Source organism: Podarcis gaigeae (genome assembly GCF_964106915.1).
Source record: "Podarcis gaigeae genome assembly, chromosome: 5".
Lineage (NCBI taxonomy): Eukaryota > Metazoa > Chordata > Lepidosauria > Squamata > Lacertidae > Podarcis > Podarcis gaigeae.
Genome location: NC_139681.1, coordinates 27,807,918 through 27,826,024, shown reverse-complemented (window position 1 = coordinate 27,826,024; position 18,107 = coordinate 27,807,918). Strand labels below are relative to the sequence as shown.

Here is an 18,107-nt window from a genome sequence, read left to right as displayed (position 1 = left end):
AAAACTTGAATAACTTTACTAAGAAGATTCATGAGAGAATATACAGCCTCTTGTTATACAAAGGGGGGGGCAAATAAATTTTGCATTTTTAGCTAGAGACCCCCCTTTAGATTTGGTGAGGCAGGTTGAGTGTTGCAGCTAAGGCTAATTGAAAACAGATGAGGGAGAGGCACAGCACATTTTTTAGGACCCAACAAGTGGCTGAACAACTTTGCTTGCTGTGCCGTGGGAGCTAAGCTGAACTTAGTGCCAATGTGCATGTAGAGAAGAGGGTGAGCAAACTGAGGTAGAGATTGAAGAGGCTTAAAATGTTGAATATGCTGTTTAGAGTTTTATTATAGTCACAGTTTTGCTTTTTAATCTGGGATGATGCAATAAGAAATAGAGGTGCACACCTCATTTGTACAGATCTCCCCATCCATAATCTTGCCCCAAGCGATTCCCAGACTTAAGGCTGATTCATATAGCAAGGTTGTGATGAAATAAGGTAGCCACAAACCGACTGGTTTGGTAGCGAGCATAAGAATTGTGGAAGTTACTAGCAATATATTCGGGGGGGGGGGTTGGGTAACTTGGTTCACTGTAGCTTTCTGTATCTTAACATAAAGGCACATAATGAACTGTGAAAACCACTGTAGCTAACACAATGGCAGCATACATTTACCCCCCTCCCACTGCTTATTGCCAAAACTGCCCTGTGTGGTAGATGAGGCTGAAAGACGATGGATGGCTCAAAGTGAACATGGGTCTTCGCAGTTCTCTAATTCCAAAAGTAGGGTGTCCTGTAGTTCAGTCCATATCTCTTAGTATTGTGTATAACTATTGAAGCACCATTAGCAAGGCTCCTCATATCTTAACCTTGGGATATTATCTGGGAATTCCACAAATTACCTTTTGTTTTGCAAATTTAATGAACACATTGCATGCCCATAGGGCTAGAATATCTTTATACATTAAGCAGACTTATTTAATGTGCATTAAAATTTACGGGCTGCCTTTTTTTTTTTTTGCCACAGAGGCCTTCAAAGTGGCTGACAGTTTCAATAGTAATAAAACAGCTCATTAAAAGCAATTTACAGAAACACGAACGCAACAGCAGTAATTGTATTTCGTTTGCAGAAGAGAAGACACAGCCTTCTGAAGGTCTCATTGAACAAGAAGGTGGTCTCCTAAAGATCATGTAAAAGCTATTGATGGAACAGTCTGCCTTGGGAGGTTGTGGACTCTCCTTCCTTGGAGGTTTTTAAGCAGAGGTTGGATGTCCATCTGTCATGGATGCTTTAGCTGGGATTTCTGCATTGCAGGGAGTTGGAGTAGATGACCCTTAGGGTCTCTTCCAGCTCTGCATTTCTATGGTTCTGTATGCTGACACTGGAAAAGCCCTGTTTTTCTAGTAGAGGATAACTTTGCCTCAGGCAGTATCTCGTCAGTAGGATATTAACTTGCAGAGTATAGCTGTTCCACATTCTCTGCAGCCTGCACAAGGCAGTCTTCAGGAGCAGTCTCCTGTAAAGTGTTACAGTAGTCAAACTGAGAAGTAACCAGAGGAAACATGTTAATGGAAAGTAGTCTCCTCCCTTAGGTGTGCATATGGTGCACCATATTTATGCATCTAACGTATATTAATGTGTCTGAGTTTATTCAATAGACATTTTAAGAGTCAGCAGGTCAGGGGTGTGTCCTTTTTAACCTCCATTCGCAGCAGCTCTTTAGAACATTTGACCTTAGTTACTTGAACTAAAGTCAATCGAAGCACTAATAGGAAACTAAGGGAAGTCACATGACTTCCTGGCAGACAAAGTAAACTTGGGACACCTGAGGCTGTTGTCATCGCTTGCTCACCACTTCAAGCGCATAGATGAATTTGGCGCTCGAGCATGACAGCCATGAAAAGCTTTCTGTCTGAAAGACATAGAGAACGGATTGGAAAATGTTTAAACTTGAGGCTGCTATATTGGATGACTAGAGGTCCTCCCCCCCACATTTGCTCTGGTATTATCTAAGATTATGACTTTCCTTTTGTTCTTGCTATGACACCTGCTGCTGATGTAAGTACAATAATCTCGGCTGCACCGCTCACTAGGTACTTTGATCAGAGCATATGTCATGACTTACTGTAAAAGGTACTGGAGGTTTGGATTGAAAAGTATTGAAGGTTTTGCACTACTGGGAACCGAAACCTCTTTTTTTGTTTTTTAACCTTGCTGTTTTTATTCATAAAATTTCAAGAACACCTCTACATATTTGGTACAATAGGTCATCAGTATTATAATAATTTCAAAGTAAGTTACCCTGTATTGGATTTTCCTGTGCCAGAATAGGTGTGTGTTTGAGCATGGTTTTGTCTGTTGTTCAGAATGGTTTACTAGTATATGAGATGCAAATATCCACAGAGCTATGCTTAAAATAAGGTAGGCTCATACGGTCTGCTGTGTTTTAGTAACGGCTCCATTGTTATCTGGTTCGATTTAGAAATGCAGTAAGCCAAATGGCCCATGAAAACGAAATCCTTTACTGCTAAATGGAGAGGAAACAAATGCATTTCAAAACTTACAATCCTGTGCGTATCTACTCAGATGTAAGTCCCATTGTGTTCAGTGAGACTTATTCCAAGTAAATCTATGGCAGCTCTTGTCAAAAGCAGTGCGACCAGGCAATTTTAGACCCTGGATTTAATGATCTTAGATGTCTTGTCTGTGTGTTCTGTTGTGAAGCACACAATTAACATTTCTCTCCCCCCCCCTTCAAACAATTTCATGCTTTACAACTGCTTCTTGATATATTAGAGCAAAAAAGTATTTATAAACCCCGAAAAAAGGATTCCTCTGAGCACATGCACTTTTGCATTTTAAACTCTGATCATACCATCATTATAACTACAAGAATAAAATTGAGTTTGCGTTTGCTGCCCTAATGTTGGTGCCCTGCTGCACATATTCCCTGAGTTGGTGAGGTTTGTTTGATAGCAACAAGAAACTAACCTTTTAATGTAATCAACCCAGTCTTGTGGAATACTGCCATTGTTGTTTATACCCCGCCCATCTGACTGAGTTGCCCCAGCCACTCTGGGTGGCTTCCAACACATATAAAAACACAATAAAACATCAAACATTAAAAGCTTCCCTCTACCAATAGAGATTCGGCATAGACCTTCTGTTTCAACTTCTAAATTCCTGCTGAAGATTTTTCTACTCCGTCAGACTCCTGCAGACAATGAAGACAATATCTTTCCATAATAATTAGCTGATTTCTGGTTTTAAAGTTTTATATGCTTTCATGTAAAACTGTTGTAAACCATTCTGGGTTTTTTTTTTAATGAATAGTGGTATATAAATACTTGTAATAAATAATAAACAAATACACTTTGAACAAGCACCATTTTGCTGTAAAAACAAGATGATTTAATATTTTAAAGTTTAAAAAAAATACAAAGAGCATCTGTAACCATGTACACGCTTGGCTGGCTATAACATCTTTTAAAAATGAGAAGAAAGGATGCTGTGGTGATCAGCATTAGCTGCAGTTGTCTCCCTCCATGTCCATAATGGCCCAAGTGTTGGCCAAAAATGGTTCCTCTCTTCCTTCCTATTTTACAATTTGCAGAGTGTTTCGGGCAGGACTGAAGCACCCATGAAACTTGGAGGGGAAGGGGAAAGAGAATTTTCTCAAAAATATTTGGAGAATGGATGGGGCGAAGGCTGACATTTACTTTAACCATGCGAGGTTGCAGAGGGATTTTTTCCCTTTTCCTTTCAAAACAAATGCCCGGCACCACTCAAAAGCAGTACAAAGCCCTCTCTGTCTCCATAGCTGCCACTTCCTAATGGGTATGGAGTGACGCAATGCAATGTGACGTGTTCCTGCCATGCCACCCCAGGAAGTGTCTATTGGCTGCTTCCCACTGGCCCATATTCTAACAGTGGTTTTGGAACAACACAACATGATGTTTTAAAGTAGAAGAAAGAGAAGAGAACCCTCTACCACCACATATACTTAAGGTAAGCAGAGTCCCTGTCCAAATATTTAAGAGAAAACTATTTCCTCTGCTCCCTGTGAGAGATAGCAAGAATGTTGCACCCTGTTTTTGCATGTGTGATACTTTGTGAAAACAGAGGTGGATTTTGGCATAGCATTGGTAAAAAGGGCCTGTCTGGGTGGGTGAAGAAAATTTCCTTCGGGCTGAATGCAAAGAGAGGAGAAGGAAAGAGGTTGCTGGCTTGGTGGCCTAACCTGACAAGCTAGGCCGTCCTAAATAAAACCTGATAACTCCCATTGGCTTCTGCCAAAGGATATTATAGCCGCAGGCATTCCTTACCTTAAAAATGCCCTGTGAGGGGAACAGGCCAGTGTAGCTAACCACTATACCTCGCAAACCCTGCTTTTTTTGTTAACCAATACTTGTCTGTAAGAGTTTTTTGAAAATTAGCTATAGATTGTTTTGACACGTCCCCACCACCTACAGAAGACACCACAGAATTCTATCTTAAATGCATACCCTCCAACATTTCATCGATAATAATAGTAATAATAATAATAATAATAATAATAATAATAATAATAATAATAATAATTTCATTATTTATACCCTGCCTATCTGTTTGGGTTGCCCCAGCCACTCTGGGTGGCTTCCAACATACATAAAAATATACAACAAATTAAACATTTAAAAAACTTCCCTATACAAGGCTGCCTTCAGATATCTTCTAACGGTTCTGTAGGGAAAATAGGGATGTCCCAGGATCCAGTCATGGACTGAGTCAGCTTCTGTAAACCTTGGACTGTTAATGGAAAATAGGGACACTTGATCTGTAAATGTGAGCTTTCTCTTCTGTGTAAGTTGCTGTAAACTCACTTGCTCTCTGAACACTTCAAGCACTATGATATTGGGGTGGACCAGTGAGGAAGTGCAGAAGCAGAGGGCCATCATGGAAGAACGAAGGGGGCAACATGATGAAAGCTCACTGCGAGAAATAATCAGTTCTTCTACCCTTCCTTCCATATGCTGATCAGCTGTTTTGATCGTAGCCTTTAACCGTCTTTGCTCCTTTCAACTCCATGGTAGCTGTCATTCAATATGCTATTTCTCACCAAAAGCTGAAGAGAAGCAGAGCTTTCTATTAATTGCTCCACACACTTGCAGGTGAAGTGAAGGTGGCTCAACGATTTTCCACTGTAAAGAACAATAAGTTCAACCTGAATTCCTCTCTAACGTTTTTGGGGAATCTGGGCCAGCTTCCTCTGGATCGGTTTACACAGGGTATAGATGATGCACCCCAGAGGATCAGATTTGATTATTTGATTATTTGACTGCTAGTTGCTGATTCCCATTCTACTTAAGCTCCACCCCATCAATTTTAATTGCAGTAACCTTTCTGAGAACTATAGTAGTGCAATATGTGTAAAATATCAGCAGATGGTGCTGTAGTCCTTTACATATTTGTACAAAAGCACAACAGGAACAGAGGATGTTCACATGAAAAAAATGGGATCCTTGTATTTTTCCACCCTTCTGGCTTCTTGAGCACTGCTGAATATTTGCCATCAGATTCTTCAAATTTAATTTGCATCCTGCTTTCTTTCTATGTGTGCATGAATCGAGGTGGAAAAAAAACTGGTGGAGGTGATTAACATTGACAAGCCCCCCCCCCCCCTCAAATGGCTTCTGTGTCCCTAATCCCCAGAAATTATAGAAGATAATATAGGAGTAAGCACTATATCATGGGTTTTCAAAGCCTATCAGTGGGTTTTTCAAAGACTACGTGCAATTTTCTAATTTCTAAATGCATGCATACATGCCAGTTACTTTCAATCTCATACTGGGAAAGGGAAAAAACCCCTGGGGTGGAGTACATTTTTGCAAAAACTCTTGAAAGTTTAAAACATCTGAGAGATCTTGGCATAAAAACTGCACAATGCATTCAAGACCAGCATATCCAGATTGGGCAAGTATAGGTTAGGGGAAATTTTGTGGCTCATTAGAGAACTCCACCACCTACTTCTTGGATGCTTAGATTTTAAAAACATAGCTTTAATTTAAAATGCAAATGAGCAGATAACAAAATGCATAGGCCCAGCAGCAAAAGGTCTTGGCTTAAATGGTCTTGGGTTTAAATGTCAGGTTCACTCTGGCCACTTGCACATGCAACATTAGGCTAAACATGCTTGTTTAATAAGCTCAGATATGAAATAGAAGAAGATGCCTTCACCCTGGTATGGTTCTGTTTATCACATATATAGCCCAACAAGACAACAACAAGAATCCGCCAACAGCATACGAATCAATATGGCTAACCTGACCCAAAAATCCAACCCCCCTGCCACAAACAAATCTAACTAAAGCCAACCAAAGCCAACCCAACCACCCCTAGGCCACCCCTATCTCTCTCACCACCAAGGAAATATAACAAGCGAATAGAAAGAGAACCCACACAAGTGACGCTAATACAAAACCTCAAACATACACAAAGTCGAAGAATAGTAGCATTACCACCCTATCCCACCCCATGCACCCTCTCCACCCTCCCCCTCTTTTCTTCACAACCTAATACTGCGAGCAACACTAATGTCTCACAACATATGAAACTGATCTGTAGAAAACACAACTTGAAAAAACAGACAATGAACATATTTTTTTAAACTAAGAAATCTTTAATTTTTTTTTTTTTTAAGCAAGGATATGCACAAGTATCACGTGGGAGCTCCTTCGAAGCCACTTTTCTCCTCCCTTCATGTGAGCAGCTGAAGAAGCCAACTTTGATTTATGGCTTCATATCCTGGCTTGTTCAGCTGCTCATGCTGGCTTCGCATTACGTGCAAGGATGTCCTCAGAGTTGGCTGGACTAAGCAGCTTCAGCCCAACTTGCACTCTTACTAGGCTAGTGATCCTTCTCATGGAAGAAGGGAGTGCAATGCATAGCTTTCATATCCATCATGCACATAATGTTTGTGAGGTGGGCCCTCCACGTGAAGGCCCAATTTGCATACGTACTACTCCCAAAAGGTGGGGTTTGTTTCTTAAAGGGGAATTTGTGTGAATCTTGTAAATGCATTGGCCTCCATGTCACATTATGTCAGTGTGTCTGCTTCTTCACCACACAGAGAGTATTGTGAGCTGGCTTTGGTATGTTCAAACCTACGGTCTGTATGCCTGCTTTGCTCACTCATTAATGTTATTAGTGTATATTTAGTTATGCACAGTGAAAGCTCCTAAGGGTTTGTGCTTCACTCATGTTTCAAAATATGTGACAGATGCACAGTGAAGTGAACTTCCAGTTGCTCCACACAAACTCCTTCCCCTGGGCCATGCCATAGGATGTGTGCCTCAGTTTAACGTCGTTCTGGTGATCACAATCTGTCGGTTGCTCCTTTAGCTACATTTTTAAAAAGTTCTCAGTTTATGGAGACAGCAGTTGTAAGTTTGCATTGGTTCATTCATTCACTCAGCTACCCATTCTTATGGCTAGAGATTATCACCACCCTGCAAAGTAAGTGGCAAGCCTAGATGTGGGTGTGCTTCAGTCTGAAGTTTGTGCCTTGATATCTGAACTTGGAGCAACTTGGAGAAATGTGGCTATGGAGTTTGAATGTTCCGATTTAGCTTTACATTTCATACGAATGGGGATAAACCACTAGCAGATTTCTCTTTTCTTTGGCTGCGTAGGAAAGGCAGAAGGCAGTTCACTGTACAGCAGTGTCACAAGACCACATTGTTTGCCTCGTGGATTGAAATTTCACCCTGATAGGTAAAATCATAGGCGGTGATGAGATGCCACAAACTGTATCTCGTCCCTCTTGTTTAAGCTCCAGAACAGATGATTTAGATGAAACTCTTCACGTGTGAATTAAAAGGTGACTTCTGGCAGCTCCATAATCTAAACTGAAAATGTTGCATACACCCTGTAACATCAAAAAGAGAGGGAAGGGGGAAGGGAGGGAGCCTTTCTGTCACAGGCATTTGAATGCCTCTGGGAAGTGCAGCTGGTACCAGATTTCCTATCCTTGCCCAGAGGAACATATCAAAGTCATACCAATGTGACTACAGTAGATAAAACAACAAGGGGGTTAGGATGAAGAAGACACATACGTTTTATTTCATTTCTTTTTCGCAGTGAGTCTGCTCTGGAGGTTTCCTCGTTGTAGTCAGTTCAGATGGGGCCTATTCCTTTCCAGGGCTGAGCTCTGGCTGGGAAATGGTTCTTCAAGTTTAAAGTGGAAGGTGGTTTTAATCACAGAACTTATTTATCTGCCCACCTATACTGAGAATCCCCGCAACAGGGTGAGCTCCCATTGCTCAGTCCCTGTTCCTGCCAACCTAGCAGTTTGAAAGCACGTCAAAGTGCAAGTAGATAAATAGGAACCGCTCCGGCAGGAAGGTAAACAGTGTTTCCGTGCACTGCTCTGGTTTGCCAGAAGTGGCTTCGTCATGCTGGCCACATGACTCGGAAGCTGTACGCCGGTTCCCTCGGCCAGTAAAGTGAGATGAGTGCCGCAACCCAAGAGTCGGCCACGACGGGACCTAATGGTCAGGGGTCCCTTTACCTTTTTATACTGAGAATAGTTTTGCACTTTTAAGAAAAGTTTCCTTTTCAAAATGGATTGTTAAGTGTGCATGTGGCACTTCTAAAAATGAGAAAGGGAGGGAGCTATCCTAAAGCTTGAGAGAGCGGAAAGGGCACGAGAGTGACAAGGCCAGCATAAAATTCTCTGTATGTCTGGCACATGCATAGACCCTGACAACAGTACAGCTTACTTGGTTTAGTTGCCTTGCCACCAAAGAGCTAATATTCACATTATTTTGTTTTGTTGACATATATATTTCTGTAGGTCACTTTGTTGTTCATCAATGTTATAAATGGCAGGTGATTTTTGCCTCTGACCAGTAATGTGGATGATGCCTTAACACTGTCCACCTCTCTATTTTGCAAAATTGCCTTAAATGCCAATTTTCTTTGCATTTCATTTGCCTTAAGCTTGGCCAAAGGCCTGAAGCATCACACAGCTTTTGAGTTGAGAAACACAAAACGTTTTGAATTTAGGCATATGAATATTTTCTGGTTGTCTTTCATTTTAGTTTCCCATAGAGCTCAGAATGCAGCACTTCATAGACATTTTGGGAAATACAGAATTCATTCCACTGTGCTAAGTTGTTATGCCTGTCTGTGTTCAATCAAAACATAAGAACTCTGGTTTAATATAGCAGTAAGATATTTTTTTCTGTTTGTTTTTATTTTACATAAAAGTGGTACTTAGCATTTCAGTGACTTTGCTTTTTGTGGTTGTTTACTTCAGAAATTGGGATTTGTATAAAGCAAATGTGTACATTCAGTTGTCAATTTTTTTAATCTTTTATAAATGATACATGAAATATTTTGGTCTCCAGACATCCTCTCTTTAACTTCCTGTTGCCATGGTCACTCATTAGTATTCCATGGAGGCCTGGTTGCCATGGAAAAATGTGTAGTTGTACAGTGTTTCCATGGTTACTCTCCACCATTATGTACCTTTGGTATATCAACTAGCAGATCTGTTTGGGTAAGCCTGAAATATTACAGAAGTATTTAAAGCTACTGGTAATTCAGATCTCATGCCCAATCTGCAGCTTGAATATTTATCTGTAGAAGGGCAATGGAACCATTTTGGATTGCAAATGCCATATTAAAATGAATGCTTTTGAGAAATTATTTCACAGCTGCAACTCAGCCTGTATTTTTTGTGCAGGTTTGAATTCATATGCTGAAGAATTTTCACATGTTTTGCAGGAATACCACATTTTGAACCCCTTTTGAGTGTATTTAAGCTATTTCATGTATGGATTGTGTGAGAAGGTGTTCATTCATGAAATCGGATAGAAATCAGAGAAGCCACCTGGTGACTCGTTGCTTTTTGCAGCTTTCACAATAAAAGTGCACAGACCTCCTTTCTTCAATCAGCCAGGCCCATAATCCTGAGGGGTGGAGGTGGGTGAGCAGCTTTTACCTGAAGATTCATTCAGAGACGCTGTGGGGGAACAGCTCTCCCTACCTCACATGGTTATTTATCAGGAGCATCAACATTCCCCCTGACAATTCTAGAAGTGGATTTAGAGCAGCATGACTGGTCCCCCCCCCCCTCACTGGGTGCCAAATTGAATGGGGCACCTCAGGGTGTCACAACTGTGGCGTAGTACACAGTCAGAATGGAAGGAGAGAGGCAGGGGCCACCAAATTTTCACCTTGCACAGGAGCTACTGAAATTTAAAAGACCAAAGTCTGCCCCTGCGAATTCTCTACTGAAACCTTTTCAGTTTGACACAGATAGCCTTCTGAGGGTCACACGCCCATGGGGTGAGGTGGGGGGAAGTGGATGGATCAACAGATGTGATTCACACCTTTTGCATAATGGGCTACATTCCAAGCATGCAAAATCCAGCCAGCCAGCCCTCTTCGTCCTCCATTCAGGCATGCAAGAGTTTGAGGGCACATTTCAGCCAGGCAGAGCACTAAAGGAGGGTACAGAGCAGGGCTGGTGATGGGTGTGGGATGGGGAGGATGGACATAGCTTGGAGAGTTGGCCTGGCCTGGGAGAGTCCCCAGGGCCAGATAGAGAGGACCGGAGGGCCACATTCAGTCTCGGGGCTTGCACCTCTGCACCCCTGATATAGGTGGTCAACCTTTGAACCTCTATACACCTTTTCAACCATTATATAAGAAAGCTGTACCTGCCAAAATTCCTTCATCTATAAAACTGTTAAAAGTATGGGAGACCTGATATTGAAACGGTGGGCAGCGTCTTATATAAACAACTCAATGGGCCTATGTACATGTTCTGCATGATAGAGGCACCTTTTTTTAAGTGAAAAGTTTTGTAGCTGTTGATCAGCGCTGCTATCTTTATGATGGGGTGTATACAAGGAAACTCTTCTAACCAAATATTGTTGAGTATATGTTTTTGCAACTGAGCCATGAAAGTATTCAAGGGCAGTTTGGTTAACTTCTTCCTTGATAAAGGGAATAGATGCTCCCTGCTTCCTAAACATAGGGCACCCTTGCAGGTGAGGCCTTCCTACATGACCAACAAGTACAGAATCATAGAATTGGAAGAGACCCTGAGTGTCTTCTAGTCCAACTCCTTACAATACAGGAAACTCAACACATAGTTCCCCATCCAATTTGAAACCATGCCGGACCCTGCTTAGCTTTGCAGATGTGCTAGCAGTTTTATTGCTGGACCACTCTGCCATAGCTTCAAAGATTGCCAGGTGGGCATGGGAAGGGCTGGTACCCCTGAGTCCCCCCCCCCAAAAAAGCAGTGATTAGGGATTTGCTGGTACCACCTGTGAGCTGGTTATGAGACTGTTAGTTATAGACCTGCATATTGCAAAGTAAGAATTGCTTCCAGGTAATTGTAAAGGGAAGCTGTACAAAAACTGGTACTCCTCCCCTTTCTTTTGAACCACAAATTACTAGTGTGGCTGCGAAGAGTTGCCTCCAGTATGCTCAGGATTGCTTGTACTTGGCCTCTCATCATTTGTGTCATTTGGGAGTAGCGGTGACTAAATTAGGCTTGATTAGCATTTATACAGGAATAATCTATTACTTCCTCACAATTAAAGCCAAATAGTTTTTCGTCTTGACTGATGGTTCTCTTTATGAAGAGAGAATGTAAATGACTGTTCTGTTTGAATGTTTGCGAAATTTAAAATACGACATTTCAAGCTTTGTGTTAATTTGGAGGCTGGGGTGTCCATTGAGTAACATTCCTATTAAGAAAAAAAATATGAAAAGACCAAAGATGACAATTGAGATCTTAGGGAGTCATGCATTACTCCTGCTTTGAGTTAAGGCACAGAACATACAGGCCAGTCTTGCAGCTTGCAACTCTGCAGGGACAAGTAGCAACTGCTCCCAGTGAGCACATGATTGTGCCAACATGAGGGTGATGGAAATACAAAAACTGCACATGCAGGCTTCATCAAGCCACTGTATTCCAGTAGCAGTACATGGTGGGTGCATCCTGGAGAGAATCTCTTTCTCTTTCATAGCCTTAAAGAGCTAATAGTCTTTTAAAGTTGGGAGGAAAAATGGAGCTTCCTTGTTCATGGTCTTAGGCTAGAGAAAATAGTGGCACGAGTGAGTCTTTCTTGAACTAGACAACTGATCCTGAATTCATTTGTAGGGCTAACGTTAAGTGGGAAAATAATTGGGGAAAGCATTGCAGAACCATGGCTTGTTCCTGCTGAAAACGGCTTCATAAGCAAGCCCACAACCACCACCACCACTACCAAAGAGTCTCCTACACTGTGGGTCTATGACATCACAAAGGGCCAGCTATTGAAAGCTGAGTTGGCTACAGCTCTTATAGCCAGTCCTTGCCTGTGGCTGAGACTGAGGGGCAGAGGACCAGATCTTTGTTAACTCATTTCTCCTATATGTGGCTGTTGTGACATCCTCAGACCATGATGCTGGCACTTACCATGGTGAGTGGCATTTTGAGTGTATAAAACTGCCTTATACTTAGGTCACATGATTGATCTGCCCTGGCAGCAGTAATTCGGGGCTTTCAGTGTGGAAGCTTGGGACCTTATGCATATAACACATGTGTACTCTCCTGCTGGCTTGCATTTTCTACCACCCACTTTAACCTCCCTCTCATTATAGTCAACACTTTTCAACTCCCCTTTCCCTATTTTAGTTATCAGGATTGGTAGAAGGATGATTGTAGACCTGGAATTGCTTAATCAAATTGATAATTTAACATCTCAGATGGCTTCCAGGAAATACGTTTTCACTGACATGTTTCAGCTAGAGCAAAAAAACCTTGTTGCATCTGTTGGAAAGATGGTAGCAGTGGTGGGTTTTGGGAGGGGCAGGGGGGAGAGAAAGTAGGGATGTGGCAGAGTGAGGGGGCAGTGAGATCAGGGGAGCCCCAGGGTTGTGGCGGAAGCCCCACAGGTGTGCACACACCTCCAGGACCACTGTTGCCAACCTGGAGTTCCCATTATTGCTGCCACCTAACCCAACCCCACCCCTATTTTGATGAGTGCAGTGTGGTCGCTACTTGGAGGATGCCGTTACCTCTGCCACAGCCATGACCCACCATTGGAAGTGAATTGTAGTCAGAGACCAAAGCAAGTCTCATTTATTAAAGATGTGCAGTCATGGGGTATCCTATGAACTCGCATGAGCCAATGAAGGAAATGAAAGAGAGCTGCACTGGTTTTCCCAGTGATTCTCCAAAGTCTTGGGAAGAGGTTTCGCCTACATCTTCTGTATATTATTCTTATCTGCACTTTGAATATCAAGACTTCATTTTTCATGTTTCTTGGTAGTTTGGGAGTCTTCCTTCTTTCGCTGCAAAAAAAGTTGACTGAGTTCTGAATCCATTTTTGCCTTTCAGTAATATATGCTACAGGTTGCAATTTTGTGGTGCACTAGCATTTAAGGAAAAGTTGGTTAGTCATTTGCAATAACTTGTCTGTACCGAAAGCCTGGGAAAGTAAAAAGGGGGATGAATGTTCCTATTTTCCAGCAGGTATGTAAGAGGGGAAATCCATCTTAGCCTTTCTACTCCTGGATCCTACTGGGTCCATCTTGGGACATGTATTTTACATGTAAGGTATCAATGTAGTTCATACAGAAACTTATAAGTTGACAGGAGCCAAGGAGGATCCAGCTCAAGACGATGATGGTGATTAATTTATTACAATTTATTATTAATTAATTTGCTATCTTCCTGCCTTGTATATGTGTTTGCTTAGGGCTTCATTAGATACTTTTTCCTGCTTGTTGCTATTTTCCATGTTAAACTGCATTTTTCTTCAGAAGCAAGATGTCTGTTGACTTAAGTTTGTTTACATTCTTTAAAAGTTCTATTTGTTTATTTTTAGGTTTATCACAGGCACCATCCTCCTCAAAGCTCTCGAAAGGTAGGCAAAAAAGAAAAAGGAAAATATGCTTGTTACTGTCCTCTTTTAAGTGACTGTTTTTTCTCTGCGTTCACATCTCAGTAGTATAGGTCGTGTTGTTGTTAAGTTGTTTAGTCGTTTAGTCATGCCCGACTCTTCGTGACCCCATGGACCAGAGCACACCAAGCACTCCTGTCGTTCACTGCCTCCCGCAGTTTGGTCAACGCCTGCCAGGTGACCACAGAGTAAGTTGTGTGATGAGATGATTGGAGGGAGTATCAAAACATGTTAAAGCAACTTTTATATTCTTGAAACATTGGAATGATCATATTCTGCTTCTCTATTTGACAACAGTATAATATGCTCTTTAAGTGTAGAATGGGGAAAAAAAATTCCCTTCCTTACATAGGACATGATCCAGGCAAAATAAAGCACGACTTGGGCCACAGATCTCAACTGAATAAAGTTATGAGCAACTTTTCCATTGAAATTCAGTGGGACTAAAATGTGTTTTTATAGAACTGTGTCCATTGTGTTGTACTTGTCATTTCCCACAACCCAAGGACATTGCAGTGTTTGTGGGAGGAATAAAAAAAGAACAAGGTTCAGGCTACTTCTTGGGGGAAGGGGTAGAATGGCCAAGAATACTGGTTTCTAACAAATAAATTTGACTGCCAGCTGATGTGCCTTATTTGAGGCCTCCTGGCTGGAGAATATCGCTGAGCCACTACCCTTTGACTCAGTGATTCAGTAGGGGACTCATCGTCTTCTCTCTCCAGCCATGCAGAAATTAAAGACTGCAAAGTAAGACGAGGGACCTTTAACCAGCCAGCCAGCATCTCCAGGGAGGTGGAGTCTACCACACTCCATGTGTGGCTGGCCTGTGTAAGGTGTCAGTTGGCTTTAGCTCCCTGCAGAGAAAACATTTTCTGTTCCTCACTTAGCAGGGCCCCTTGGGCCTATCTGCTCTCTGCTTTGACAGGACATTCCCTACATCCCATGCAAGGCTTGAGCTGCCATGGAACTGGAAGGTCCTTATATTGAATGACTACCTTCAATTACAGAATTGTTTCCATGGCTTGGATGGGGAACCTGAGGCCCTTCCAATATTGTTGGCCTGCTACTCCCACCACCCCCAACCATTAGCCATGCTAGGGATTTGGAATCCCAAAAGATCTGGAGCACCACAGGTTCCTCATAACCAATTGAAAAGCATAGGTCTTAAAACGTTGCTTCAGAAGAAAAGTGTTGTAGCTGATCTGAAAGAGTCCAACATGTTGACCTTTCATGGGCACTGCATCAAAATGGCTAATGCCTGAGGATAATATCAGTGATGGTCTGCTGTGTTTCTGCTTGAGATCCCACAAGTGCAGTTGATGCTCATGATGCTTCCATCCGAGAAGAAAGAAGTATAAATATTTTCCTCCATCCTTTCAGTCATCTTGGTCTTTAAACCTGTGGGAATCTTCAGTGTATTTAGTTCTGATTTATTAACATGGTGTGTGTGTATTAAAAACTGATTGAAAACTATCACCAGGGATCAGCGTCATGCTTTTTAATAATCTTTTGAAATCCTGGCAAGACAAATTTCCTTGTTTTGCATTCAACAGCATGCAAATGAGACTTCTATAAGAGATAAAAATCATTATTTTAAAAGAGGTGTTTTTTAAAAAAGAAGAAGAAGATAAGGCTTGGTATTGCTTTGCATGTTTTGTAGAACTTAGTAAATACGGTAGATAATTAAAATCACAATGGAAGATGTGCACTGGGATGGAAAATGAATAATGTTAAGGTTGCCAGATTGTCTTTTTCTTCAGACTTTCTCTTCTGCTGCAGATAAACCAATTACAATGATTTAAGAAAAAAGTGATCAACAGGTGGCCTGTGGGCCAGCTCTGCTCCAATGTGATTTTACCTGGTCCTTAGAGGCATTGCCAAATTTTAATCAAGTTGTAGCAAGACATGATGTGGTTTAGCCATAGCATCAGGGCTGAATTTAGATGAAGAGAGGCCCTAGGCTACTCCACTTGTGAGGCCCCTCCCCACCCCCCACCCTCATGACTAGAAGAAAATGGAAGAGTGGTATAAACAAAATTGAGTGAAGCCAAGGATGATGACGGGTATTTAAAATTCTGCAATTCTAAATTTCTCCTGTAAAGGACATAAGATGTTATTGTTAAATACCATGGTGATTTATAAAAATGCATAAAATTAACACGGAAAAACTTTTGCAATAACAGTTTTGTTAACCTTTTGTGGAATAAGCATTAATTTTTAGGAAAATGAAGTTGTAATGTTATTCTTAAAAAAACCACACACCTTGAGTTTACAAATTATATTGCCTGGGAAGTGTAAATAATATGGCCATGATTACCTGACAGTGTGGCACTTTTAGAACCAATTTATGTTGTCATTAAAAAGTCAGTTTTAAAATACATATTAAGAAGTAAACTACAACCATCAATTACAGCAAGGCTAAAATGTTTTCCCCATAGCCTTCCTCATAGCAAAATCATCCAAAACTTCATCAAAATTTGTTTGTCTAAGTTTGTCACTTTCAATGTACAGAATGCTCAGTGCGGACAACCTTTCTTGAGACATTATGGCCCTTAATTCATTTTTAATTCTTTTGAGTCTTGAAAAACTCCTCTCTCCTGAGCAGTTAGTGACCATAAGGCTAAGAAATAGTGGCTTTCTGTTTCCGGTGGTGGAAAATGGTGGTCTCCCACACGTTCAGACTCCAGCTGTTCCAATAATTCAGGGCTGATATGGGGGTAACTAGCCCTGGCAGCCTCCCCAGGGCAGGGGAGGTCTGTCTCAGCGACCCGTGGTTTGCCCCAGATTGCCGATGTGGCAGATGGCAGGGGCACTGGGTCATGGAGCAAAGGACGGACTGATACTCCTGCGATGCCACCCCATAGCCGGACGCATCTGTTTGGGAAAATATAAAGATCTGAAAAACAAACAGACTGAACTGACGAAGCTGGGGGGAAACCTGCAGTATGTACAGTCTCTGATGTAAAAGATCGAACTTCAAAGAGATCCTCATCATGATGTTTGGAATCTGGAGGGGCTTGATGTGTTTTTTCTTCTTCTTCTATCATTAACAAATTGTATTGCGTGCCAAACCTCATTAAGAACCTAAATTGCTCTTCCAAAAGTGAGTACAGATGGACTTTTATATATAATTGGGACCTATTCACGGCCACTTTTCTTTTAAGATTTGAAATGCCTGTTAAAGACGAAAACAAAGAACAAAATGGCGTCTACCCACTACGCACTTATGGAATATCTGAAATACCTCCCTGATTAAGAGAAGCAGGAGCTAACTGTTGGTTGGTCATAAAGACTGGAAACAATATTATATATACAACTGTTTGCGAAAAGAAGTTTTTTATTATGAGCGAGAGAAAGGGCTAAATGGATGTCTGGCAGCCCCTCTCTAGGGCCCGGAGCGGGGACTGGTTGGATTCCAGAGGCCAGTTGATCTGATATATGGCTACATTGCAAACTGTCTGTTTAAGAATAAATCAACAAGGAGTTTTAGAAGGAGGCTTCTCTCTGTTTCTTTGATAACAGCTGGACGGGAAAGATTAATGATTTGGGAGCTGCCAAAATAACAATTCTCAAAGAAATAGCTGCAAGATTGCTTCCACATTAGGAAAGGCCATATGAATTTTGTCCTTGTATATAATTTGATAAAGGTCTGTATGAGACAGAGAATGCTCTGCTGTAGGCCTATGGCTTTGTGTCACGTACTGGTGAAAGTGCAAAAGTTCATCAATGAGTTTCAGGTCAATATCTTTTGGGTATGCTTCCATCAACTGTTCAACACCTTGCTTAATTAGATGCTGTCAAATTAGAAAGAATGGCAAACAATTGTGCAATATCACTCTACACAGTACTACTTCTTTTTAAATTGGCTTCAAGTGCATCTAATATAGGAATAAAGGATTTTATCCTAAACCTGACTCTTGAAGAAAGTGCATCTAAGGCATCAGGTACACTTCTCTCATTTCTTTGCCGTTCCCTCCCTCTTTGTCTCCTTGTTTTGTAGTTGACATTTGGCAAGGTGGCTTTTGCTTGTTTCTCATGCTCATCAAAATCATCTCTAATTTTCCTTAAAAAATCCAGAAGTGAACTGTACAAACTTGCACAAGAACTCAATAACAGGTCTGATTTCTGAAGGGCTTTGCTGACCTTGTGAAAATGACTAGCACACGGG

The 18,107-nt window shown here is 41.5% G+C and overlaps 1 protein-coding gene across 20 annotated transcripts in view; it reads left to right on the top strand.

Annotated features, from left to right (window-relative positions):
* ANK3 (ankyrin 3) overlaps nt 1–18,107 on the top strand; it is a 380,323-nt gene that overhangs the window by 9,249 nt on the left and 352,967 nt on the right. For all 20 annotated transcript variants that reach the window (XM_083740203.1, XM_083740249.1, XM_083740208.1 and 17 more), the window contains exon 2: nt 13,865–13,903. In XM_083740203.1, coding sequence (XP_083596329.1) covers nt 13,865–13,903 — 39 coding nt within the window. The remainder of the gene's footprint in view (nt 1–13,864; nt 13,904–18,107) is intronic.